The 26578-nt window shown below is 48.5% G+C and overlaps 2 protein-coding genes across 4 annotated transcripts in view; both read left to right on the top strand.

Moving 5' to 3' along the window:
• Window positions 1-3419, top strand: part of CAPN5 (calpain 5) — a 60713-nt gene extending 57294 nt beyond the window's left edge. For both annotated transcript variants that reach the window (XM_087758463.1, XM_009476485.2), the window contains exon 13: window positions 106-3419. In XM_087758463.1, coding sequence (XP_087614589.1) covers window positions 106-288 — 183 coding nt within the window. In that variant the 3' untranslated portion in view covers window positions 289-3419. The remainder of the gene's footprint in view (window positions 1-105) is intronic.
• A 2976-nt stretch (window positions 3420-6395) lies between these two features.
• MYO7A (myosin VIIA) overlaps window positions 6396-26578 on the top strand; it is a 103512-nt gene continuing 83329 nt past the window's right edge. For both annotated transcript variants that reach the window (XM_087757784.1, XM_087757783.1), the window contains exons 1-2: window positions 6396-6498; window positions 25171-25228. In XM_087757784.1, the coding sequence (XP_087613910.1) occupies window positions 25211-25228 (18 nt within the window). In that variant the 5' untranslated portion in view covers window positions 6396-6498; window positions 25171-25210. The remainder of the gene's footprint in view (window positions 6499-25170; window positions 25229-26578) is intronic.

The raw sequence follows: 26578 nt of genomic DNA, 5'->3' as shown, positions 1-26578 counted from the left end.
TCTCCAGCTCAAAGCAGGTCCCCAATAACCCCTTCTCTTCTCTGGTGTGTGAAGGTTGGCTGCATCCCTCAAGGAGCTGCCCTCATGTCTCTTTTGTTTCCCCAGATCTGGAACCACAACTTAATAAGCGACGAGTTCTTGGGCCAAGTGGTGCTCACGGGGGATCCCAGCGACCGGCAGTCAGTGCACACACTGCACCTCCAGGACAAGGGGAACAGGAGATCAAACGATCTCTCTGGAACCATCGCTGTGAGGCTGCTCAGCAGCAACATCCTGACCAACGTCTAAGTAGTACTCAAGGACTTTTCTTCTGGTGCCACAAATGTGTATATAAACATGCACACATACATATATATATATACACACACACACACAGAGCCTACCTACCATCTGCAAAGTGTATATGAACTACGCATGCATTCCACTCAAAGAAGCCAATCTTGTGTTTTCAATGTTAAAAAATGGTGCCTTTTCGGGGAACCGCAACAATCCTTCTGCTGGCGTCCTCTGCAGCCCCCATCGCCGCCGTGTGCCCTGTGGGATCACTGCGAGCACGCTGTGTGTCCTGACAGCCAGAGCACGATGCCCTGATGCTGTTTGTTTACACAGGCTGGCACGCACGTGCCACCATGCACACGTGTGGCTACCGCAGTCCCACCGGCCGCTTCAATGCATCTTCGATGTGTCTGCTTGGTTTTAGAGTAGTGTGCGTGGAGCCATCTCCTGTGAACTGCCATTTAATCGCATCTCTGTGGGGGCACCTCAGCAAAGGAGAAGTGGAAAAATAGATTGGGGCCTTTTGGATGTTTTCTGGGTATGGGTTTGCATACTGCAACTGGAAGGAACATGCACCAAGGCAGTCCCAAATCCCGAATCCACAGGGGCAACAAGACTAATGGCTTCATCATTTTAGGGACGAGCTGTCTCTTCCTGAGTCTTGTTCAACCCCATGCAACTCGGAAGGATACTAAGATGCTAACAACCATGGTGGGACAACTGTTCTCTGGGGTCAAGTTTTTGAATCGGTCTGGACTCAGCTCCTGCGTGTGCCTCTCAAACTGCTGTGGTGCCTGCTGTCTCCATGTCTTCATGCCATCCCCATCCCAAGAGCTCACCCCGGTAGCTGGGGTGGGTTGTCTGCTGGGGCCCTTCAGTGTTTAGATAAGAGGAGATCAGTTCCTCTGAAGGCCAAAGCGTCAGGTCCAAGGGATGGGGAGCTTCGCTCAATGGGCGCCATCTTTGCTGCTGCATAGAGTGCATCATTTCTCAGTGCCTCGCTTTCCCAAATTCTTTTAAAAAAATAGTGGGATTTTAGCTTGTGCTAGAGGAGAGAAGAGGAGCACTGCTCCCAGTGCAGCCTGAAAATGCTGGGAATATTTAATTCATACCAGTGTCCATCTCTCACCTTTAATTTCCAGTCTCCTGCCCTGGAGGATGAGTTGCACAGTGCTAGAGCCAGTCTCACAAGCACAACCCAAACGCATCCTCAGGGCCCTGTCTAGGGCCATGCTCTGCTCCTGTTTGCCATGAACACTGGGTTTCTCTTCCTTATTCCACTGGGTGGCAGAATCCGGTTTCTTATAGACCATCCCAGAGAAGCCAAACAACAAACCCTTGTCTGGCCTTTCAGCAGATGATCAGGGCAGGTTTCAAAGCATGTTTTTTTCTCCTGTTGTTAGGTTGTGGTTTTTTTATTCATGTGCCTTTAAAAATGGTGCAAGCTAAGGGATTTTTCTGTCAGATTTTCTAACAAGCAAATCCTTTGCAGGTACCTGCATGCAAGTGGAAATGAATATATATGATGTAATCTTGTAATCCTGGCCCAAGCAGAATCCTCTGCTTGCAAGAACAAGTGAAGAGGAAAGCCTTCTTTTGCCCTAGCAAGTAGGATTTCTCTTTATCCTACAAAATGCCCACGTTTGTGCTGCAAGTCTGTGTTTTTTTTGAAAAGTCCCTAAAGATCTGCTAAGTCTGTAACATGATAAGGTGTTCCCCAAAGTCACATTAGCTGCCAGCTCAATTCCTGCTGCATTCAGAAGCATACAGCACAACTTCATCGATTTTTGTAGGCTGTTGTTCCCATTTCCTCATCTTCAGAGTTTACCTCCTGTGGGTATGAATTGGGTTTCTGGCCAAATTGCTTGTTTTCTTAGATCTCGTTTTCCAGGACTGAGAGGCAAGCGGTGGCCCACAGGATGCTCTTTCCAGGTCCCAATTATTCCTGGCTTGTGCTGAGCACCCTCCAACTCCTGGTGCCATCATTGGGACCTGGGTTAATTCAGCATCTTGAAGAATTGGCTCAAATGCTCCTAGTTTGGTAAAGTGACATTTTCACCCCAAGGTCAAAGCAAATCCTTGCATTTGGGCAGACCGATTCAGAGATATTTTGATTTTATTCAGGTTTTGTTCATGAGACTCATCACTGAAAATAAATGGAAGCACCGTTGTGGGGCTAGATTTAGGTCTTAGGAGAAGATCTCACAGGCTCATGTTCAGAGTGGTATGTGAGAGGGACTGTGATGCCCAAAGACCTCTCACCTGGCAGGGAGAAGAGCTATTTAGCTAAGGGAGAACAACACAGGAGCTTTGCATCATCATCATCAGATGGGGGTAGCCAGCCTGCCTACATTAGCCTTGTTTTCTCAGGAAATCAGGCTACTGATAGCTTCAGCAAATGAGAGCCATTTGGCCAAGAGTGCCCTGAGACGTGCCAAACCCCACCATGATCCCCAAGAAATGGTGCTGAAGCTTGCCAAGGAGTAGCGGTGCCCTGGTACCCATGGGCAGCCTCCTTCTTCCTACAGAGAATCAAGCCATAAAGAGAGGAAAGGCAGCTTTAACAGCTTCTTCTTAAAAAGAAAAAGATCATCATACTATATCAGGACCAAAATGTCTTAATATCAGTAATATTTGTCCTTTTTTTCTGAAAACTTTGGAAAAGTTAGTGAAGCCTTTTTCCCCCTACATTTCCAATGGAATAACAAAAATTACCTTTGTTGCTTTTTTTCGGTCTTGTCTTATTTGTAGAGCAGATGGAGGAGGGCAGTTATTGAAATGCCATTCCTAATGCTGGTGCCTTTCCTCTTTGAATGAAGTAAACAGAAATATTCAGGGTATTTTTTGTCTGAGGGGAGGGCAGGTCTGCTAAGCACTTTCCAGTCCCCTCCAGGTCATGTACGACATGTCTCTGATTTATTTTCCATTTCTTTTGTTAATCATTTCAATGGTTGCAAGTAGCCTGCCATGACACTCTGTGAAATTCTTTTCTTCTTGATGTCTGCGTGTTAAAACAGGCTATGACTTGTCTTCATCTCCAAAGGCACTGATGTGTCATGCTGCACAAGATCAGAGAGTGGTCCAAACAGAAAGCCAACGTTGTACAGCTGTAAACCTCCTATAAATAAATTGTGTATATTTTATTCAGACTCCTAGCCTTTAAACTGCTGTGTTCTTCCAGAATACTTTTGATGGGCACAAGGTGGCTCTGCAGAGCCTTTTTAATTTGCTTAATTCAGTAAACTCCATTCCAGTTGTTTTCTCTGCGGACTTTGAGGCTGAGGCAAGGCAATCTGCATGAAGGTTTTACGCAAGGTTACACTCACGTTCACTGGGAAAAGCCACAGAGGGGAAGGGTAACCTCCTCCGACTGTAAAACCTTTGCATCCTGTGCCTCAGAGTCACCACAATGCAGGGAATTTGGTTTTTTGAGCCTCACCTGGCTCGGAAAAAGCTCTGCACATTGCTAAAAAAAAAAAAGAAAATAATGGGCAAAGCAGCAGGACGATGTGATTTTTGGATGGCTTTCCCTCAAAGAACAAACCTGCAGATTACCTTTTGGGAGCATTTGAAAAGCAAAAAGCCTGTCCCATCCCGTGGGAGTCTCCAGTCTTGCTGCTGTAACACACTGCCCCAAAGTGCTGGCCCAAGGGTCTTGCTCCCATCTCAGGTTCCAGCTCCATCACCTGCCTGCACTCCAGGTCTTTGTAGCACGGAGGAGCTGTGCCCTTCTGCAGCCTGTCCTCAAGAGCCTGGAGCAGGCATCTGGAAAAAGCCTTTTTATTGTGGAGTGAGGGCACCCATCCAGATTGTCCTGCTGCTGGGATCTTCCCCTGGGACACAGTGTGTCACCAAACCCTAGACAGAGAAAGGAGCATCCTACTCCTCTGCCTCCATCACTGAAACAGCTTGCAAGGACTATTCTTCAGGGGGGACCCTCACAAACATCTCAACCTCACAAACATCCTAATACTCTCCTGGAGGATGTCCTGAGCCGTAGACATGGCTGAGCACCTGTGGGGCTGTGATACTTGTTGCTGGATACAGCACAAAAGCTCTGGTGTAGACCAGGTGGCTTTACTGAGTCCTGCTTTGTGCACATTCAAAAAAAAAGGTCTATGCAAGCCTGGATAAGCCACAAATCATCCTGTAGGTCATGTTTCCCCACCAGCATCCACATCTCCCTTTTGCTGGTACTGGGGCGGTGGTCTTGAAAGTGGTGGTTGCTTTGCAGCCCTGCCTGTCCCTGTGCTGGTGGTGCACACAGACTTGTGGGCTGGCAACATGGGCAGGGACGCTGGAACTGGTGTGGGACCCCAGCACAGCAGAGCGGAGATGTGGGGAGCTTGTGCATGTTCGGAGACCAGCAGCAGGTTGTAGAGTGGTGCACAGCTCCAGGCAGGATCCAGCCCAGGCTCCCCAAGGGTCCTGCAGCATCTCCTCATCCCTGTAGCACTGCCATCTGCCAGGGATTTCTGCTCACTAAAGTTTAACTAACTAAACCGACACTCCAGAGTCTCCTTTTGACCTGCAAGAGCATCTTCATGGAGGAAGAGACGTCCTGCCATGGTCGCAAGATGACACTGGAATATTTCTCCTTGGCGTTGAGTCCCCTACAGCCTGCAGCTTTCCACCCTAATTCCCATACACATTACGCCCTATATGGATATAAGCCTCCCGCTGCTCAAAAGGACCAGGGATTACAAGCAAGAAGGGCTACAGAGGTAGCAGGGCTTTCAGCAAGGGGATGGGTTCATTGCCTGTCCCTCAGAGCTGCTCAGGTGCTACCACATCTTTGGCCAATATGTCCCAGGTATTAAATACAGAGGGATTAGCCCATGACCCGCAGCCATGAGAGTTGGTGCCAAGCAGTTGTCCAAAGGCTCCTCGTGCTTTTCAAATCCCACCTCCAAACCCAGTGGTGCAGGCAGAGGAGCATGTCTGGCCCTGTGTCCCTGGCAGAGCCTCCCTGGCTGCCTTCCCAGACACCCATGGGACATGCTGGGCACAAGAAGAGGCTGCCCGAGGCTGGATGCTTTCCAGGCACATCGGATGTGGTCCAGAGCAAAGCAATTCCTGGGCACGGACGATATCTGCCCTCGCATCCACACAAACCACATTGGCACAGTGAGTAGGGCTTGAGTGAAACCGGGCATGGCCCCAGGTGGTCATAAATCATCTCTCTTAAGCTTAAAGTCAACGAAGTCTGCCCATAGCTGGTTCCCACAAGAGGGCTGGGCAGCAGCAGGGAGTTTCGAAGTGCTGGGGAAGGGACAGGGTGGCTGCGCCCTGACTTCTCCCACATTTTAGGCAGAGTTCCTGGTGTGGCTTTGGAGGAAGGAGACTCTTTATTGCTCCTTACTTCTGCATTATCACCAAAAAAATTCAACCATCTCAGTCCTCAGGAGGGGTTCAGGCCCCCTCATTCCAAAGCAGATCTTAGAAACACCTCGTGGGATAACACTGCAAATAAAAAGGTGCGTTTTGCACCATTCGCTAGCTAAAATGCCATGCTTTATACCTAAGTAAGAAACCTCGGTGATGGTTCACAGCACAATTAAGAGCCAGCCCCAACTTTCTCAGCAGGAAGGAGGAAAGACACTGCCCAGATTTGGGCAGGGAGTCACCAGGTCAGAGTTAAGCTTCTAGGCAAATCCTCAGCTCTGAGTTTCCTGGTCCTCAAGCGTTTCTCTCTCTCAGTTTCCACATTTACAAGCGTAGGCTGTTGTATTCAAAACAGAGTGCCTGTCAGGTCCTGACCCTATCCCACGGGACCTCAGTTTGGTCCCTTGCACACCCCTGAGACCTCTTTGCATGAGGCAGAGGGATCCTCCCAGCCATCCCTTTACCCAAGAAGCCATCAGGGCTCTGCACAATGAGGACTTGAAAAATGCAGCTTAGCTCGCAGCATGAAGAGCCCCTTCATGGGTACCACGGTTTGGGGCAGACCGCAGGGATGCAGGAGGGTGCATCTTTCGGGGTGTGGGGATGCTCGGGGAGCGCGGTGCTTGCGGTGTCCCCGGGCTGGAGGTGTCACACACCCACTCACGCACTCCCACCCACCCACCCACACACCAGGGGCTGGCTGTATCCCGGCTCCTCCCCCGCTAAGAGGCTCAGCGGCGGGCAGGGCAGGCGCTGCCCTCGCTCCGTGCCGGAGGCAGCGCGGCTCCGCGCCGGGCACCAGCACCCCTTCCCCGGCCCCGGCCATGCCCCGCTAAGGTAAGGCGGAGGGGAGGGTGGCAAACTGCACCCGGGAGGGACCGGGCTGAGGGCTGGGGATGCTCCGGATGAGTGCAATGGGGGTGCAGTGGGGTGCCATAGGGTCGCAATGGGGTGCGGTGGTTGCGATGGGGCGGGATGAGGTGCGATGGGGTGGGATGGAGCGGGGTACCCCCGCCGGGTCTGCAGGCAGCGAGCCTGCTCCAGAGCCCGGATCAAACCTGGGGAAGGGGCTGGGCTCGATGGAAGCGGGGGGAGACGACACGACTGCAGACCTGCCAGGAATGCCCAGCAGCTCGGCTCCTGCAGCAGGGATTAGTGCCTCGGTAATTTCTATCTGCTGCTTAATTCAGCTTGGGTCACCTAGCAGTGAGCTGGGGTGTGGGGTGAGGGTCATTTCCCTCCTGTACTGCGGTATGCAGCCCCCCACCCCTTTGCTCCACAGCCCTTTCATATGTCTGGAAGTGCTTAGGGATGGAGAGAGGCTGTTGTGGATGTGCCTGCTGCACGGACCCGCCGGCAGTGGCACAAGACCCCAAGTATCTCCCCAGTCCCATGGGTCCCAGGACCACCTCTCCCTGCTCTGATCCAGCCCCAAACGCACCACCCAGGTGGTTAAAGCACCATCTGCTCTCAGGCAGCTGGTGCTGCTCTTCAGAGAGCAGCAAGAGTTTCCCCTGGTTGCAGCATAACACAGCTCGTGTCCAAGCTGTGTTTTGGTGACATGTCCCCCGGGTCACACCGGTGCTGATAAGCGATGCCCAGGACCTTCCCAGGCTGTTTAAATTATTAGGACCATCCCTGGGCAGGGACAGGCAATTCCCACAAAGCAGTTTGCATTTTGCTGCCTGCTTTGGGAGTACAATGTTAGGTGCATGGGCTGTGCTGGATCAGCTGAGCGCCATACCAAAGAACACTCCCAGGCTTTCCTACGATAGTTACAGTTGTGATATCCTACCAAAGGTAGAACTGGCATCTCTTGGCATCTCTGGGAAGACGGGGGGTGTACAGCGAAGGACCTGTCTTGTAGGCAACATGGAGGAAGTTTGAAAGGCAACAGTGGGACTAAGATTGCCTGGTTGCCCCTGACTGCTAAATCCCCCCTGCAGAAAGAGCTGGCAGGAGCTGGAGGTGGTCTTCCCACAGCCCCAGGCTGCTCTGTTGGAGAGAAGCACTCTCACACCATAGTCCGGGCAAAAGGATGCTCAAGATTCAACCCTATGGGGTTAACCTGTGCTTTGCATCAAGATGTTGAGCATGTGGCTTGTGCTGCAAGCTGATTCCTCTCTCCTCCTCCTCCACTGCATGATGCTACGAGTCTTCTCTCTCTTCCATGAGGTGAGGGTCCGCAAGGTCCCAACAGTGGTGGTGTGAAGATGTGGGATGGTCTTGCAGCTTTGAACTGAACTTTGTCAAAGCTTCAGAAAAAACCTACATCCCTGTGAGACCTTGTGCAAGTCTCCCCCTTGCCCTGTGTCTAAACTGTCGCAGGGACAGCAGAAGAAGGACAAACAAGGGCAAAAAACAGGACAGCACTTCCCTCCTGTTGGTTGACAGTCAAAATTGTTTTCACCCATGGCTTTGCAATCTCTGAGCTCTGCCAATTTCCAAATACGTTTGTCCAAATCTTGTTTAACATTTAAGTTGTGGTGATGGGCTGGTGACAAACTGGTTTTCTTTTCTACCTGACCTCATTGAAAGCTTTGTGCTTCTGTAAAACCAACATGTAGGACCAAAGTCTCTTCTTGGGCTTTTGGGGGTGAGCCTGGAGTAACTTCATGAAGTTACAGTATCTTCCCACTGACACCAACATTCATGAGATCTGAATCCGGCCCAGGGATGAACCTTTTTTCCAAGGCAATATTAGTTGTAACTAATTTCCCCTCCTCAGAGCAGTCGATTCATCTCGCTCACTATTAAGTTTCCATGGACCAGGGGCTGCTGTACAGTGTTTCTGTCTTATGCTTGCTAACTTGTGACTTCGCAATCCTTGGGTTGCCATGGAAAGGATTACGCTGTGATTAATGAAGGCATTGTCAGCTCGTAGTTTTTTTCAAAGCCTTTCCTGGAGCTGCAGAGAACAGCTTCCAAGCCCAGCAGAAAGGGGCTGACGGGAGAGGCGGCTTCAGGCACTCTCAGTCCTGGGCACATTTTTGGTTGTCCACACCAACACCATGCTGTCAGGTAGCAGTTTCTGCCTCCCCTCACTGCCAGATCAGCTCTGCCGGTCCCTTTTGAGGGTGAGAGGAGAAATGGGGACTTTTATTGTTCTCTTGGGGCAGAGCCAGAGTTTTCTTGCTCCCGAAGCGGAGTGGGACGAGTGTCACTGTTCCAAGGGGCTGGCAGGATGTGAGACAGTGTGTACGGGAGCTTTGCACCATGAAACGCTCCTCTCTGCTAGGCAACGTGCAAAGAAAACCTGATATGGGATGAGCCGGTTTGTTTGTGGCTGTCTGGTCCCCCAGCCAAGCTGCTACATAGAGGCAGAAAGCTTCTCAGGAGAGGACTGGCCCAGCAGTCTCCATGCTTAGTCTGTCCATCCATCCCCAGGTAGCACCCCCAAACCCCACTGCACCCAGAGCTGCACCCAGAGTCCCTGCTCGGAAAAGGTCTTGCAGTCAGGATAGTGGGAGAGAGCAGAGTGCAGTTGTTCCCACTTCACAAGGGGAGTGCAACATGTGAAAATCCAAGGAAAAACAGGCATTTGAAGTAGATGATTGGGTGCTAAATAAATACACAAAAGTTCAAATTCCAAAGCTAAAAATCTCTGGGAAGCCCTTCATTTCTCAGCACTGTTGGCTGAGTCCTCCCCAGACCTGCCCAGCCTAAGCAGCTAGGTACCAACTCCCACCTCAGCCCAGCTGGGATCTGAAAAGTGAGTGCTTGAGCCCATTGGCAGTTTCACAGCAATTGCAGAAAAGCATTGAGCTCTTCTTGGACCTCAGTCCTAGCATGTTCCTTTCACAGCATGTTGGTTCAGCTGCTGCCATCCCCTTTAATCACAGAATCATAGAATGCTTTGAGATGGAAGGGACCTTTAAAGGTCATCTAGTCCATCCCCCCTGCAATTGGCAGGGACATCTACAACTTTCCTGCATTTAACCTGGTGTAATAACCCAGTGTTTGCCCAGGGCGCAGATGACCTGAATACAACGTCCACATGCATGAAAGGAGTTAAAACTTGTGCTTTAGGTTGATTATAGACTTACAGGCTGCCTTGGGTGGAGGTTTCCACTGCTGTTGTTGTTGCACAAGCAGCCTGGCCTCCAACTTTAAGATGTGTGGAGGAAGGAAGCCTTGCACGAGGATATGCCCGAGGTTATGCTGAGTGTTAGGAGAGCTGAGCTTCTGTGAATCCTGGGCTTGTCCTCTCTTTCTGTCTCGCACTGGGTTGTATCGTGGGAGCTGTGGTGGGAGGGGGCTTCACCCCAGGAGACAAAGCCACTCACTGCAGCAGTTCCTGACTTTGGAAATGGCAAGATAAATCTGGGATCATCACAGTGCTGGCGAGATGACGTGAAGCTTGGCAAAGGAGGATAAATAGAAAATGGCAGGTATCTACAGTGCCTGGATGAAGGTGGCTGTCAACAGCACCATGTAAATGTAAAGACTTTTAGGAATGTTATAGTTTAGCCTCATAGTGCTTGCTAGTTGCAGCTGTGAAACACCTTCCACCTGAGAGGGTGGAAGCAAATGCTGAGCAGGACTCTGCTGCCCAACATACTGAGGCATAGGGAAAAGGTGCTCTGAACCCTACCTGGGCTGTGCTAGACTTGGGACCAGGACCCATCTCTTGGGACCAAGGCCTCCTGTGTTCCCCAGAGTATCTGTCATTGTCCAGAGAGCACGTTTCACTCTTCTGTTGACTTATTTCAAGTAATCCAAAACAAAAAAGGCAAAACAGATGTCAGGAGAGGAATGAAGAGTGAAACAGCATTGCACCTTTATGAGTCCCTGGTGTGCCTGCAACTGGAATGTTATATGCGTTCTGGTCTCTCCATCCCCAAAATTATGTCAACTGGAGAGGATTCAGAGAAAGGAAGGATGGTCAGGGATCTGGAACAGCTTCCACCTGAGGAAGGATTGTTTAGACAAAAACTTCAGGCTGGAAAAGAGGTGGGAAGAAGATAGATATGTTATAGATCCTGGAAGATCATGCTTGTGTCGTGAAGGCAAAAGGAAGATTTTCCTTAATTTTCCTTTGCAATGTGAAAATTAGGGAGCATCAAATAAAGCTAATGGAGACCAGGTTCAAAGCAAAAAAGAGTTCATACAACCTGGTATCTGTGGTCCTCCTTACTGCAGGACCCTGTGGATCCTAAAAGTATTGATGGGTTAAAAAAGCAGTTGGACAAATTTGTTCATGAAAAGCCTCTCAAAAGCTATAAAATATATATATTAAAGACAAAAGGTACCTTTCTTTGGATCTAAAAGTTCTTGAGCTGAAATTTATTAGAGTCTGGGGGAGTCACTAAATCTTCACCCTGCTTTTATACTGCTCCCTAGGCATTCTGTTATCCACTGTCAGAGAAATACAATAGATGGGAAGCCCACAAGCTGGATCCAGTATGAGCTTTTTTATGTAGAGCTCGTGAGCTCATGCTTCCACTCACCAAGAGTTGTTCGTGCCCTGAGATCCTCCTTGAAATAATTCTTCTGAGTTATATGCCTTGCTGCACTTCTTCTAGTTGTCTTGGAGAAGATAAGGTGTCAGCCTCATCCCTTTAGTAGTAGTGTTGTATGGGTCAAGGAAAATAAAGCCTGGTCTCTTCCTTTTTCATTGAAAATACTTTCATGCTGGCAAATACAGAGAGGAGCGTAATGGGATTTCTTGCAGGTTCTGTATCAAATCTCTTGTAGGCCATTAGGGAATTGCCACAAAGCTGGTGATCAGCTAGATCACTGCTAGAAAGGCCAGGGTTTGCGGGCGGTTTCCCGTGAATCCCAGAGCTGACCCATGCTGCTGTTAGGCTGAGGTTTGCTTTGCAAGTCAACAAGCTGGTTTTCCATGTGCCCAATGTGTGTTGGTGTGAGGGAGTTTGAATTCATGCCGACAGGAGAGGCTGGGAGAAGAAAATGCTTTGCCTCCTGGTGGCACCAAGCTCCCAGTCTGGGCAAAGGTCCCACTGAGCTCCTGTGGGACTAAAGAGCTTCACAATAACAGTGGGGCTGAAAGGAAAGGGGGGGAGCACCCACAAACCATAACACCTCCCATCAGAGAGAAGGTCCCCTTGCCTGGCTGAGGCTGTCGGGAGGAGGACATGCAAACCTCCTGCATGAGGACAGAGGGGAAAAGCAAGTGCATGTTGTAGTGAGTTGGAAAGAGCCCTGCAAGCCTAGCTAGCATGCATCAAACTTCTGCCTCCTACGTCTGAGTCTTCAGGTGTTTTCCAGCATCAGTGTTGGTTGCCATTATGTTGTGCTTGCCCAGGTATTTCTGTCCTGCTTCCTCTCATCCCTCAGCTTTGCTGGATCAGCGCCATCAAGGCCAGCAGATTTACCTTGGGCTGAGACGAACTCTAGAAACCACACACGCTGGGTTTGTCCCTCCTACAGCCTGCAGAAGGTTTTGACCTGGAGAAATAAAGGGGGTGGTTATTTCATCTGTAACCTCTGTGCAAGAGCCTTCCTCAAGCCCACTGAGAAGCTGCACGCAGAGGGCTGTCAGAGTGAGCAAGATGATCCCCGTTTGCTCTTCAGCATCCCCTCTGCTCAGCTTCTTGGCTGCCTTTAATCCTGGTGGAACAACAGAGCCAGGATAACCCAGACTTCTGTGGTCTGTCTTTAGAAGTAAAGCCCAGGAAAAAGTCAGGTGTAGCTGGCTTTATGTAGGGGTTTTTTTGTATGCTGGAGAGCTACAAGGGTCCAGAGCGGTCTTTGGCACAGGCATGAGAAAACATTGCATTGGTGGAATTACTGAAAGCCTCCGGGAACTGTCAACAGTGTTACTGACACACTTCCCAAACATGCCCCCATGCCAGGCTGGTGGTGCTACAGCATCCTTGAGCCAAAAAAAAGATGGACAAAACTCTCCAAGACTCCTTTAGGATTTCCTTTCATTTCTGCAGGCTTTCAGAGCACCTTTCAGAGCATGACCTATCTCAGAGCACTCAGGGTGCTGAGACACAGCCCACCCAGGGATCAGGATCCATAGCAGGAACTATTAGACCTTTTATGTAATTCAGTAAAGCGGTACACGGAGACATATAAACAATTAATGAGCAGGTCAGCCCAATCTGCTGTCAAGCCAGGGAGGTCTCTCAGAGCAGCTATACTGCAAGGACACCATCCTTCCCAAGTAAGAAATTGCTCCTCTCCAGCACAATACAGGGGAAGCTTTGCCTGGTGATGCCACCAGTGCTTGTGGGTGATGGAGCAGGTCCTTGTCCCGTGGGGAGGAGAGTTTCCGAGAGCGCAGCTGTGTTACTCCAGCAACGCACTGAGATGCTGCTTTCTCCACTGCTAAATGTCATGCCTGCACCCAAAGCATCAGGGGGGAGGCCAGAGAGCACCCAGTGGTCTTGGCCAAATCACTGAGAGAGCCATGTCAGCTTGGGATACCTTGATGGGGCAAATCAGGACTGCTGTTCATTCGGGTTAATTGTACCAATACAGATTAGGGTGGTGGGTAACAGAAGGTGAAAGCTGTTTGGGCAACCTTATTGCTCTTAGAAATAACCCTCTGGATCTCCCCCAGTGCCCTGTTGTACCTGGTTTTTGCGCACAGCAGACTACTGTTCGGAGTAGCAAACCAGGTCCTGTCCTCCCAGCGGTGAGCTCAGCAGTCAAGGAAGATATTAAATAAAAAGGGCTGGAGCAAAAGTCAAGCTTTTCAGGTGCAGCTGTGATGTTGAACTCAGCCCAGGGAGTGAGACTTGTCTCCAGCAAACACCCATTTCTTATGTTGTAGCTGAAAGCGAATCACAAATAGCAACAGCCACCCCTTTCCTCAGAGGAATAGCTCAAAATACTGCAAACAAGGGTGGGAACAGAGCAGCTTGTTAAAACTGGAATAAATTAAGTACCTGATTAAAGTTGACTTGCTCATCTAGTCTGATTTCCATAGGAAGCAAGGCTTGTGTGGTCACACTGCCTGTCTCTTTTGATGTGTCACCTAATCACGGTAGTTGGTTGACCAAGTTCACTCCAAATTTGACAGAGCTGTAGCAAGGAAATGAAGTTCCTAGGCACTTCATAAAAATATGCAGGCAGGCATGGAAGAAAACTAGCACCCTGAAGCATGATGCCAGCTCCCGTTGGGCACCAGATTGCCCAGGTAGGGTGAGAAAGCTGTCCTGGGTTCCCTACCTGCAGGAAAAGCTTCTTGGGGGGACTATGCCCTATTGACTGTCAAGAAATCTTACTGTTTGGAGTTTTGTGGTTGTAAACCAGGCTTTTGCTAGCTCTGCTGCTCGCAGAGGGACTTCCGTCGTCATTTCTGGCTCTGCTCTTCACCAGGTGGGAACTTGGTATGGAGCAAAGTCACTTTACCTCCTGGAGCTTTCAATTCTTTTGCCCCTTCAGGCTGCTTGGGGATGCACTCAATTTTAGTTTATGCCTGTGCAACACCTAACATATCATAGAATCATAGGATGATTTGAGTTGGAAAGGACCTTAAAGATCATCTGGTTCCAACCCCCTGCCATGGGCAGGGCTACCTTCACTAGACCAGGTTGCTCAAAGCCCCATCCAACCTGGCTTTGAACACTGCCAGGGATGGGGCATCCACAGCTTCTCTGGGCAACCTGTGCCAGTGCCTCACGACCCTCACTGTAAATAATTTCTTCCTAATATCTAATTTAAATCGACCCTTTCATATGCGCTTTAGTCTAACTCTGCTTTGGCAAAGACCTATAAGCATGACTTGATCTCAGCCAGATGATGCCTTTGAGAGCATGGAGCACCCCATGTGCTGAAGCACACTTAGCAACTCAATATGCCACCAAAATGTGAAGAGCAGTAGATGGAGCAGCAAACAGCCCCCGTGACTCAGTTTCCCCAGCTGCAAAATTAGTATAACATTTTGCATTTGCAGCCAATGAGTCAGGGAGCTTCTGGGCCCCTTTCATCCGTGCTATTACAGGGCTGATGTCTCCCAGCACTGCCTCATGCTGCCCTGAGGGATGCGATGGTGATTGCACCAAAGCACCCTGGAAGGGCAGAGCAGAGTCTCTACTTAATTTTTACAGTCCCTGTTCAAGAAAAACACCCTCTGGAGTCATCAGGAGTCTCAGCAGGATAAAACAGGGCTGGTATCTTCTGATTTGAACCCACTTAATCCTACTAGTCCCTGCATTTGGAGGCTGACCCCAGCCTCTCTGAAGGGCCGTCCTGAATTTCTCCAGGGCCGCGAGAGATAAGAGGATAGTATCGGGGCAGGCGGAGGGAGAATTTCACCGAAAATCCCAGCAAAGGGGTTCCTGCTGAGAAAAAAACCTTGCAGGATTATAACAGCTTGCAGAAGCCCTGCTCCAGCCAGCACTATTAGCACTGAAAGGAGAGAGACTGCACAGCCGAGGCCAGACCATTAGGGACCAGCAAGAGCATAGGGTGAGACAGCCACTCATTAGGACAATTTAAGGACAGAGAAGAGCAAGGGAGCTGCCTTTATTAGAGGTGTTTTGATCTGGAGTCACAGGCGCAGACTTGGGTGTCTGCAAGAGGCACATCGCACCTTCCTGGTTCTCCTGCGTGACCTTGGGGAAAGTCACGTCCTCCCTCCATGCCTCAGTTTCCCTCTGTGTGAAATGAGGATAGCATTAGCCCCTCCTCTGTAAATAGGCTGGGATTTGTGAGGGAATAACACAGCACAGTACCTTGCTGGAGTGATTACTAAAACAGTGGCTGCAGTAAAGATTCTCTTTAACGAACCTTTCTATAGCAAAAAAAGCAGCAGTGGGTTAGTAATTAAGTTATTGGACAGAGGTTAGTCCGGCGTTCAGATCTTACCTCTGCCAGACGCTGTCTGGGTGATGGCAGATCATCTAGAGACTGTTTTAAAAGGGAGCACCTCGTGGGACTTAGAAAGAGCCCAAGAACCTAAATCCCTCGGAAATCACTTCAGGAACAAGCTCCAGTGTGCCATGGAACAAATCACTTGACACCCCAGAAATTTCTTTTTGGGGCCCCGGTCCCAGCCTGCAATGGATGCAGTGCTCCTTCTCCTGCCCTCTGTCTTGGAGCAAGGCCTGTGGTCTTGTAGCTTCATGAGATAGAAAGCTTGGAGGGCCAAGGAGATGATCCAGACTAATCTCCTTCATAACATGGCCCAGTTATTCCTAACTGGAGCCAGTAATATAGGATTGGACAGAGTATATATCTAGGAGATATAGATATATATCATTCTATATAGGGTATATATACATGTATACATACCTTCTCTTGGATCTTCCTGGTGGTGGTCTCAGATTATAGATGCAGTCTTTGTAGCTGCCTGAGCAACACAATGAAAGGATTAAACCTGCATCTGAGCTAAGGGCTAATGGCTGAGCCCGGATGGCTGAGAAGGTTGCTGCCTCCTGAACCTTGCCCAAAACAGGACATGCCACACATGAATCTCCTCCCAAATTCGTGCCTTCACTGTAAAACACAGCAGCCTGAATTCAGCCACCACATCCGTGTGTATACTTTGCTCTGTCAATGGCAGGGGTTGAGCAGCCCATGGCGGAGCAGGTCCATGGTGACCCCACTGACACTTGTTGGTCTGCTCAGGCCAGGCTAATTGGGGTTCCCTGAGCATGGGTGGGCAGGATCTAAGCTCTGATCTTGGCACAGTGGTGTGCGGACATCCTGGTGTGCTTACGACCAGCAAGGGGACTTCCAGTACAGCCCAGCACTGTGCAGGACAGCCCTGCTCCAAGGAGGAGAGTCTTGAGAGCGTGTTCATGTGCTAAATCACCCTCAATTTCAAATATAGACTTCATTTCTAATTCGTTCTTGTCATGTGCCAGACCCCATGTGTAGATGCTAGCAAGACTGGGAGTTCATCTATGTATAAAGAAGAGATGAAAACAGATTGCAAACACGGTTTGGCCAACCTGCAAGTGCAGAATTTTGCCTAGATCAGCTCAGCCTGCTAGGTCTGGATTATGCTGAAATTACACCTGACCACTTTGCAAAAGGATACTTTATTTGATTAATTATTGTGGCGGTTGAAAAATACTCAGTCGCCGGTAGAGGCTGGTGCACAAAGGGCAATCGCCCTCCTCGGGAGGCTGCGCCGAGCACTCTGCGGCGAGCTGGGATCGGATGCCACCGTGGTCCATTGTTCTGCTCCGGCTACGTGAAAGCACAGGGAGGGAGAAAAGGTCAGGTCTTTTGTTCAGCTTCTCTACCTGCCGGGCTTTTTGGAGGGATTGAATGCAGGGCAAATCTATTGAACTTCCTGCTGGAGGCTTAAAAAATTGATGCCCATTTCCTGACTATTCTCAGATGAACAGAGGCTATGTATTGATTCTCTGACTTCCTAGAGGAGGGAGTTTTCTATGATTTCTTGCTCTAATGTAGCCTTTTTGGCTGGGACTCATTCAGATGAGGTGTCTCTCTCAGTGGCAGTGCTACCAAGACCCTTCAAATGGTGGTTTGAGGGCCAAACCAGTCCCGCAGAGTCAGCTAAGTGGTCTTTTAACACATTCCCAGCTGCTCAGGGAGCACAGGGATGGGAGAGAGAAGAGGACATCCAAATGAAACCAGTCATATCAGGCTTCCTTGGAGGTCAATGGGGAGAAATAATGCTGACTTCTCCAACAGACTGAGTGAATCAGTTCTTGGAAGCAGCTATTTGTCCCCAAAAGTCATGGAGGCGATCTCGGTTGACTTGATCAAATGCCGTGTCTGCATCTGAACAGCTCAGTCCCAGTTTGGGTGTCAGGTGGGACTTAGAGCACAAAAACAAGATCAAGAACCACAAAGTCACCTAAATGATAACACTGTCACTGGTGAGAGGACAATGTGTGCCGATTTGGCACAGAAAGCCACACAGAGATGTGTAATAATGAATTCCCATTCTAGGATTTGCATGCTTCTGTCTCACTCCATGGTCGCCAAGCTTATGTGGATAAACACTGGTGACACTGATACTAGCTCCCAGCTCTCTTCTGATCTGTGCACGTGGCCAGGAGGAGTCAAGGAAATGCTCAGGCATTGCTTTGCACCATTCCTAGGTAGTAAATGCATCACACAATGGGCTCTTGGCTTTGTGGAAGCTTTAGCTTGTGTCTTCAGCTCTGTTTAAAATCACATCCTGATGTCTGCAGTGTTTTGGGGTTAGTTTTGTTTCCTTTAATACTGTGAGACATGTCCTATGAAGACATGGTGCCAACTTGGAGTGTTGCACTCTTGCACCCTCGGTATAGCTAAACACACATGCAGTGTCAGCCCCACTGGGGAATCGTCTGTCTCGTCCTAATCTGAAATATGAAGGAGTTTGGGTAACTCTGTTTGTTAGGAGATTGGTACTGGCATGCAGAGGACTAAACAAGCTCTCAGGTTCTGCAGCTGGAGTTGAGTCTCCACGGTCCTTTTATTCACTGATGCGGTGCTTAGCAAAGGTGAACAGGATGGCATGGCTCGGAGCTGTCATTTCAGGCTGTGATTAATGCCTGCAGCTCCTGGCGGAGGAAGGCACAGAGGATCACATTCCTTTCACTTGCTGTCTTTTAAAACCCTTCACACCCAGTCTCCGGAGTGATCACCACCTCAGCATTTTATGGCGCCCCGATTCTCAGCTTGTGGAAATCAGCGCGGTTGCACTGAAGTCAGTTGTATCTCAATCATTTCATACTGCTGGGGGTCTGGCCAGTGAGTTGTTTTAGCTGGGACAAAAGAAACAACGGTGTTTACGTTTTTAGCTGATCCATAGTCAACCTGACCAATGAGGAGAGCTCAGGACATGGTTTAAGTGCTCAGTTTTCAGGGAGAAGCTAGATTTTTCAGAAGCTTTCAGTTCTACCTGAATTCTGTTGAAAATCAGCCCCTGATTTGGGGTACTGAAGTCTTTGGCTGGAAACTCTACCTACTGCACAACCCCTGACACCGCTCTGTCGCTCGTCTTGAGTAGATTACACCCTATTTGTTGGTGGTTTCAGTTACGAGCGTCATTTCCCTGGGTTTCAGTTGCACTTGCAGAATGACAGACTGCAGCGTGCGTTAGCACTGCACTTTCTTCCTTGAGCTATTTTTATGAAAAAAACCCTAATGTACAGAAAGGCAAAGTACCTGTGTATCTAATGCATCAAGACTACTCCCACCCTGGGCTGTTTTACTGCAGTAAACCACCTTGGTGCCTGCAGTCTTTTCTCCCTATAGTTATTTGGCTAATTGGTTAGCAGTTTGGCTGTGTTCTTCTGTGTAGGAAAGGTTGTTTTTACTTCAAGTAGCTGGAAGTTTCTGGGTTTGGAGATCCCAGATCTGCAGGATGAGTGGAACATCCCTTTTTGTTAAAAACAAAACAAAACAAAACAAAACAAAAACCAGAACAAAACCAACAACAAACTACCAGGTCTTCCCTGGGAACAGCATCCACCCACCAGAAGGAGAAGCCCAACAGGAGTACCCTCAAATCTAATTAGTACCTAATCCTGTGGCTCTCATCACCGTAAGGCTGAACGCTGCAGGAATAGCTAGAGAAAAATCTGCACGTTCCCTAAAACAGCCCGTGCAGGCTGTTGTTTAGTTGCACGGTATGGCATCCGTGACTAGACACCAAGGAGCCTTTCTGAGGATCCAGGGCTTCATGATGGATCTTTTTACCCCCCACTATCACCTATACCTTTACATGTCAGCTTGCAGCTCCACTCAAATCTCTTTTTCCCTCAGTTGTCCAAGCAGCTGGACCCACAGCTGACGAGAAGGTAATTCTTTACACCAAAACGCACCTCTTGTTCAAAGCAGCTATTCCTCTGTCTGCTGATACCAGCATTCGCTGGAAAGCTGGTGGCCACTCAAGGTCTGATCCAAAGGCTGTGGGAAAGGCTTTTCTTGACTTTCAGTGAACTTGGATCGGAGTTTTTCCAGCAAAACACGCTCTATGCTGATCACCTCCCAGGGCATGCAGAGCCTGCAGGCAGGCTGTGTCATGGATGCACTGGTCACATGAGAAATGGTAATTCCAATGTTTTCTGCAGCTTACTGCTGTTGTGACCTGCTTTGCTGAGGTGACAGCTTCCCCGCATTCCTCACATCACCTGGCAGCACGACCTCAAGCTGATCCCTCTGTGCGGAGGTGGCAATTAAGATATAAACAAGGGAACTTTCTCAGCACGGTGGCAGGCAGCATGCTGGCCACGTGGTGCTCGCCATGTCCCCACATCTCCATCATGAGAGTCTCATACTTGTAAAAACTCTGGGAGCGCCATCCTGTGTGTGGAAAAATCAGCAAATATTCTGGGTGAATTCCTGTTGCCGTTGCATTCAGGGCAATACTCTTTCTTTTTATGGGAAAGCATCTTTTTCCCACAATAAAAGAGATGATGGGTAACAAAATCAGAAGATTGGATTTTATTCTCCATGTAATCTGCACTGGAGGAGTTAGAAATTATTATTTCTTCTTGCAAGGATGAAGATATTTATGCCACAGGAAGGGAAGGTATAAGTGAATGGCCTTTACCATGAACGTCGCAGGCCAAAGCTCAGACAGGAGAAATGCTCATGTTTTAAGCAACACCTCAGTAGCTAAAGCACTCATCTAGCGAGACTCAAAGTCTGGGCTCTCCTCCACCAAGGCAGGGGTTTAACTCGAGTTACCTACCTCTCAGCAAGTCCTGGACAGCCAACCTTCATATAGGCTTTCAGAGCAAACCTGAGCAGATGAGAGAACTCACCTTTAGTGCAGAAAAGGAAGCAAAATAGGAGGCTACAGCCCAAGGAGACAGGGATGTCCCAGGCAGCAGTGGATGGCAGGAGGTCAGACAACTAACATTTATCGAAGATGGGCTCAGAAACCATGGTGGGTGGTCTGAATTCTTACTGTGAGAGCCTGAGTGTTCGGTTCATTGAAAAGCAGAGAACTGACAGGAGTAGGCTGTAAGTGCCTTCACAGGGAGCAGATACCAGACGCTAAAGCTCTGACAAACCAGTAGACACAGGTGATACCATGAAGAGGGCCCAGCCTGATATCAAAACATGAGTTTCCCAGACATGGCATATCATCCTGGTCTCCTTCTGCTCCATGCCCTGGTCACCGCTCCAAGCCAAGTGGTACCTGAGACCCTGGCACGAGGGAAGTGTCAGCAGTGGGGCAAAACCCTGTCGTGTGGGCTCCTCTGTGGGGTCAGTTGTGGTTGGTGAGATATGACTGGCCTCAGCTGGGAAGCTGAAAGCAAATGCAGATGAGGAGAAGATACTTACTTCGTTTTAAACACTAAGGATGATTTGACCTTTGGAGCTAATTACTTAGAGAAGTAGTGGATTGTCTCTGTTGAGAGCTTGTTTGTTGATCAAGCTAGCAGGGAAGACGTTTGCTAGCCAAGAAGAAGATGGATGCTGCCATATTCAGACTAATATGTTCTGTCCTCAAAGCCCTGGTTCTGATTTGGGGCTCTAGGAAGAATGCAAAAATGCAAACTGTCATAGCTTCCCAAGCATTCCAGCAGGACAAAGAGTAGAAGGAGCAGTATGTAGTGACATTGCCTTCTTCCTCTCTGCTTGCTGTCATGCACGTTCAACGTTTAGAGATCCCAAAGATGGGAGGTTAATTTAACCTCATTCAAGAGCCATTGTTTTTCTTCCTGATCTGAATCCTGGTTTTGGTAAGGACAAAGACAGTTGTCTCCAAGGGTGTGGGTCTGACCCTTTTATTCACCATTCACCTCAGATGAACAGTAAAATACATTGCAAAATCTTTAGCTCTTCTCAGATCCCTTGCTGGAGGGCAGGAGGTGAAAGCAGCAGTGTGCAGAGAGCATCGGTGTGTTAAATCTCTTGGCTCAGCTAAGGTGATACATTATGTGTCTGCCAGGCAAGTAAAGCAGACATAAGGCAGTGAATGAACAGCCACCTCTCTTGTTTTTTCACACTGTTAAGTGCCCAGGGTGTTCTCCAAAAGACAGGCTCAACACCAAGCTGGGTGCAGGGGGGGACAGGCTGTCATTGAATGTGAATGCACATGCCCCGTAAATTAATTATTCATTTTCTTCGCTGCATTTGCAGACAGAAAAATCACGTGGGGCGTGGAACTTCAGGAGAAAGGAACAGAATTTGCATTTAGAATTAAATACCTGAATTTCTCTTAACCAATGCTTAATGAGCATGTGCTCTGAAGGATTAGCACTGAGGAGTGATCCCCCGGGCAGTATGGGTGGTCATGTGGTTGAACTCCGGTCCTGAAGTGCCAACAAGGAGCACAGAAATGCCAGTTAAACAGATTAGAGTAGCAACCCCCTTCTTTGCAATTGCTGGATAATGGCTTCATCCAGGCTCCTCACGTTTTCTCCCTCCAGAGTTGAGCTCTGTTGGGTTCCTCTGGCATTTGGGGTCTCTTCAGAACCTGCAAAATAGCCATGGGGGAGATCTCCATGGTGGAGACCTTGTACTGAAGCACGCCTTGACTTCTGGTGACCACTGCGTGCAAGCAAGTGGCATGTATAGTTCCACGCCACTCATCTCTTTGCATCCACAAATAGTTTAAAGGAACTTTTAGCCCCTTCAGCCTTACCCCACTGCCTCCCTCAGATGCTCTGTTCAGATGATGCTCAGCTATTGGTGCTCAGAAAACTGCAAAATGAACCAAATTTACAAAAAATACTCTTTCCAGAGGGGTGCCTTTTTGCTTGTGTTACGTGTGAGTGATCTGGGAGAGGTGCTGGGTGTGTTTTGTTTAGCCCAGCTCGTTTCCCATAGCACAAGCAGCTGTAGAGCTTCACATAGGAGATGAAGGTGGGAAAGAAGTCCCCTTTGCTCACCTGCCAGCGAGGACTGGAGGGTCCAGATGGCCGGTTTGTTCCACCAGGGCTCCCATGAATTAGCGGGCAGCTGATCCCCCTGGTGCTCAGACAAGCCCAATCCTTCTTACTGATCCCTGTGGGAAGAACAGAGAGCAGTCTACTGCTTCCCCTGCCCTTCTGTTTTGGGGTTTTCCCTGCTGAGCAAGCGGTGGGGAAAGCTGGCTGCCTGTTGTGTACATCCTCCCTTGCAACAGCATCGCAAGGAGACTTACAAAGCATTGAACAAGAGCAAGCCCAGTGGTTTGGGCTAAAGGATAGACCTTCAGAAAATTAAAAAAACCCACAACAGGCTCTGGGTACCAAAGTCCTGTTTAAAAGCAGACAGTGCTGGGTATGTAAATACTCTTCCAAGCCTGGCACAACACCTATTCAGCATCACCACAGGCCAGTCTGAGTAGGATGCCCATGTGCAGAGCAGTTTTTATGCTGGGAGCCAGGCCAACCATGTGGCAGTGCTTTGCTTCAGGAGCAGAAGGATGAACGGCTGAAGGAGCAGTTCTGAGACCTGAACGTAGTGCTCTAGCCCAGTCCGTGGGAAGAGATTGCCCCATGCATGGCTTTTGCAACACGGACAACCAATGGAACAAGCTCATCTAGGCCATTTGACTGATTAGCATGCGAATCAATAATGACTGGGATACTTAGGAGCTCCCCTGTTGGGTGAGATCTCTGTTTTTCAGAGAGGGAAACTGAGGCAAGGAACTATAAGGCGACTTGTCCATTGCAGATGTCCTTCAACCAAGGAACTCAGACTGCTACCCAACCCAGTGTCCATCACTGCCCCTAAGATCATCAGTCCTGGGAAGGACCTCTGGAAAATCTCACCCAGTGCCTGCTCTGAGCCAAGACAAGGTTTCACTGACTGTTCCCATTGGAGGACACTCGTCAGCATCCCTAGGCAGTCTGTCTCAGGGCTCACTAGTTGGCAGGGTTAGAAAGTTATTTTCAAGCCATATGAATTAAGGAGAAGGGGAATAATTTAATGTGCTACAGAGAAGATTCAAACTGAGAATTAGGAAAATTGCCTCACAGCCTTTCAGATATTAAAGTGGGCACATGATTTTCCACCAGTCATCTATCTTCTAGAGAACATAAAATTAATTCATTAAATATGGTCTGTGGCCAAAATTTATCTCGTGAGTATTTCCTAATGAACAGTGATGCCTTGGCTGCTCTTAGGACACCCGTTCCTTTTCCGGGCAATGCAGAAGGACCATGAAGATCGTTTCAACAGCTGGATGTTTTCATTAAGGTGGTGAAGGCACTTAGATGACAAAGCCCTACAACTTTCAGTGGGGTAGTTGTCCACCTTCAAATATGTGGTCAGTAAAAATGTAGAGGTGGTGCAGGCAGCGTGGTGAGGAAAATTGGAAATGCTGTTGAGCATTTGCAGTCCCTGCAGGAGTTAATAAAGATAAATCCCACCTTTCTAGCTACGATGAGAACATCCGTGTTTTCAAATGCAGCTGAAAAGCTACAGAAAATTCAGCCAGCAGGATCAGCACCAAAGACTAAGTCCTACATTACTGAATGGGATGATTGCAGTTGCTGCTGGTGAGGAAGAGAGATTGCTCTCCTTGCCATGAGGAAAGCATTTTGGTACACTGGCACAGGGCATTATCATTCCTTTTTTTTTTTTTTTGCAAGACTGAGTCTGTCCCATATTGTGTCTCTTTGGGACATCTCACCTGGAAATGATTGAGGGGGGGTGGAAGGACTTCACTGTTCCCTCCTGTTCCCCAAGGAAATGTTCTCCTTTTAGTGGGGAAAGCACAAAAATAAAAATTATGGCTAAAACCTGGAACAAAATATTTAGGTTTGTATGATGAGTCTGGACCACTTTGTCACTGTGAAGGGAAATGTCTTGTGTCCTGCAAGATCATCTTTAATCAGCCTTCACATCCTCAGTGTCTCATGGGGATTATATCTCTCAGAGTAACTTTTCGCCTGCTTTTTAAGGCGTGAGAGTTTTTACCATACTGGAAAATGTTCTACATCATACATATAACAATTACTGATTGCCATGTAGCAAGGATGACTTGGAGATTAAAAGCTGCAGAAATTCAATTCTTTGAAAGCTTTTTTCACTCATACCCACCAAATCCATTTAATGCTGGGAGCACCACACATCAGCAAGCACAAACCCAGGAGCAGCATGGGACTTTCCCATGTGAAATACATCTGTAAATCACACAAGGGTACAATTTGCACAACAGGCAGGACCGGAGTGTGGAGATACTCAGTCCAACCCAGGTATTAGTTGCAGGCTGTGGTGGAGGGTTTGGTATTTTCTCTCCTCTCCTGAAAGTAGTTTTGATAGAAAGATGATAATTCATCCAGTCTTGTGGGCTGTAAAGACAGGGCTCCCCTTCTCCGTGTGCTTTAATTCCTACCACGGGATCCGATGACACATGTAATAAATCAGCATCAGTCTGTTTGCTAGGTTAATCCTTGGATAACTTTCTAGGACTCAGTTTACAAAATATTACTTGCATAAGCAACCTCCAGTCCTGGTCTCATTCACCACGGTGCAGGCATTAATCTGGATGTATTAGAGGATTGTCTCTTACTGTCTGGAATTAATATTACGAAAGCATTGGGAGTTTAAGTGCTCCTAGCCCTCTTCCACACCTTGGGGCTGCATCTGTCCCTTTAGGGCTGGGACAGTCCCTGAGCTGGGGTCTATGAGTCAGGGTGTCAGTTCATTAATTGCTGATTTCTTTTGGTTTAGGTCCATTTCTGGTGATTGCTGATGTGTTTATACAGGAACCATGGTCATTCTACGACAGGTAAGTGAAGCATTCCTCTCCTCAGCATTTCTAATTTTACTCCATCACCCCAAGGACTAATAAAAGTCTTTGGCAGGGGGGAAGAGTCAAGTCAGGCTATTTTTATCCTATTCGATTTCCCTAAAAGGACTGCTACAAGATGCAGAGATACTCATTAGCCTTAATCCTTGATTGGCTTAGAGGCAATCATTGCTCTGTGTGTGTAGTCCAGATTAACCTCGTGCAATGTTCCACTTCTGTTTTCTCATCTGGGATGGCCCAGAAGCTGCACGTGAGTCCTGGATATGCAGAAGAATAAAACAGCTTATTGCCTGCCTTGAAGAATGATCTAGTCAAGAATTGATTGCATCAATTCAGCTTCCAGGAGCAGTGCTGCTTTGGTTGTGTGAAAATGGAGTCCTTTTGCACGTTTAAAAGGAAATTGAAGAATTAAGTTGTATGGCAGGTCTCATGTAGATTCTGAAATAATTTAGGGCTTTGAATTGTAGTGTTCTCCTGTGTCTAGGCATAACACGTCTCTCTCACTCTCAGCTTCTGGGTTGTCTCATTGCCATGTCTCACCTGGGGAGGACTGACAGTACTGCCACGTGTCCTGGGTTGGGGCTGCAGATTGAGACTTAAATATGTCAACACAGGCAAGCATTGAGGCGATGGAGAAAATCTACCCAACAGTTTTGATTCAACTCTGTGTCTGTCTTGGCAAATATGCTTTTAGCTGCAACTGGGCAGAAAGCTCTGAACCTTTGAAGCTGCATGCAGGAACTTGCGTGGTACCGGTTTATACCAGTGACAAGAAGAGCTGAGGATCCCTTTGGGGGTGGAAGGAATGCCAAAGATCTCATGGAGCAACCAAAATGCTCTTTACACAGCTCCCCATAGGGAGCTGTGGCCCAACAAAAACAGGCTGCTGTTCATTAGGGGAGATAAGGAGGTCAGTCCTCCTTCCAAAAGGCTCAGAGGCGTTGGCCCCATGTCGCAAGCTCTGACTGATGCATCCTGTGATGCCAAGGAAAACAAGTGTGGAAATTATCATAGAATCATAGAATCATAGAATACCAGGTTGGAAGGGACCTCAAGGATCATCTGGTCCAACCTTTCTAGGCAAGAGCACAGTCTAGATGAGATGGCCCAGCACCCTGTCCAGCTGAGTCTTGAAAGTGTCCAAAGTAAAACAAAGTAAGTTCATATACTAATTTGAAAGCTCAGAATAGCAGTTGTGGCTCTAAGAAATACCCTGTAACAACTCTATCTAGGATGGTATCACTCCAGGCTCTCTGTAATGTCTCTCTGATGGAGATTACCCCTCTGTGGTTCAGGTACTAGTTCATGGCCTTCTGTATTGGTCTGAAT

The sequence above is a fragment of the Nipponia nippon genome, unplaced genomic scaffold, assembly GCF_047370975.1.
Source record: "Nipponia nippon isolate SJK-2023a ecotype South Korea unplaced genomic scaffold, ASM4737097v1 scaffold_2, whole genome shotgun sequence".
Lineage (NCBI taxonomy): Eukaryota > Metazoa > Chordata > Aves > Pelecaniformes > Threskiornithidae > Nipponia > Nipponia nippon.
This window is presented reverse-complemented; position numbering and strand designations above follow the sequence as displayed.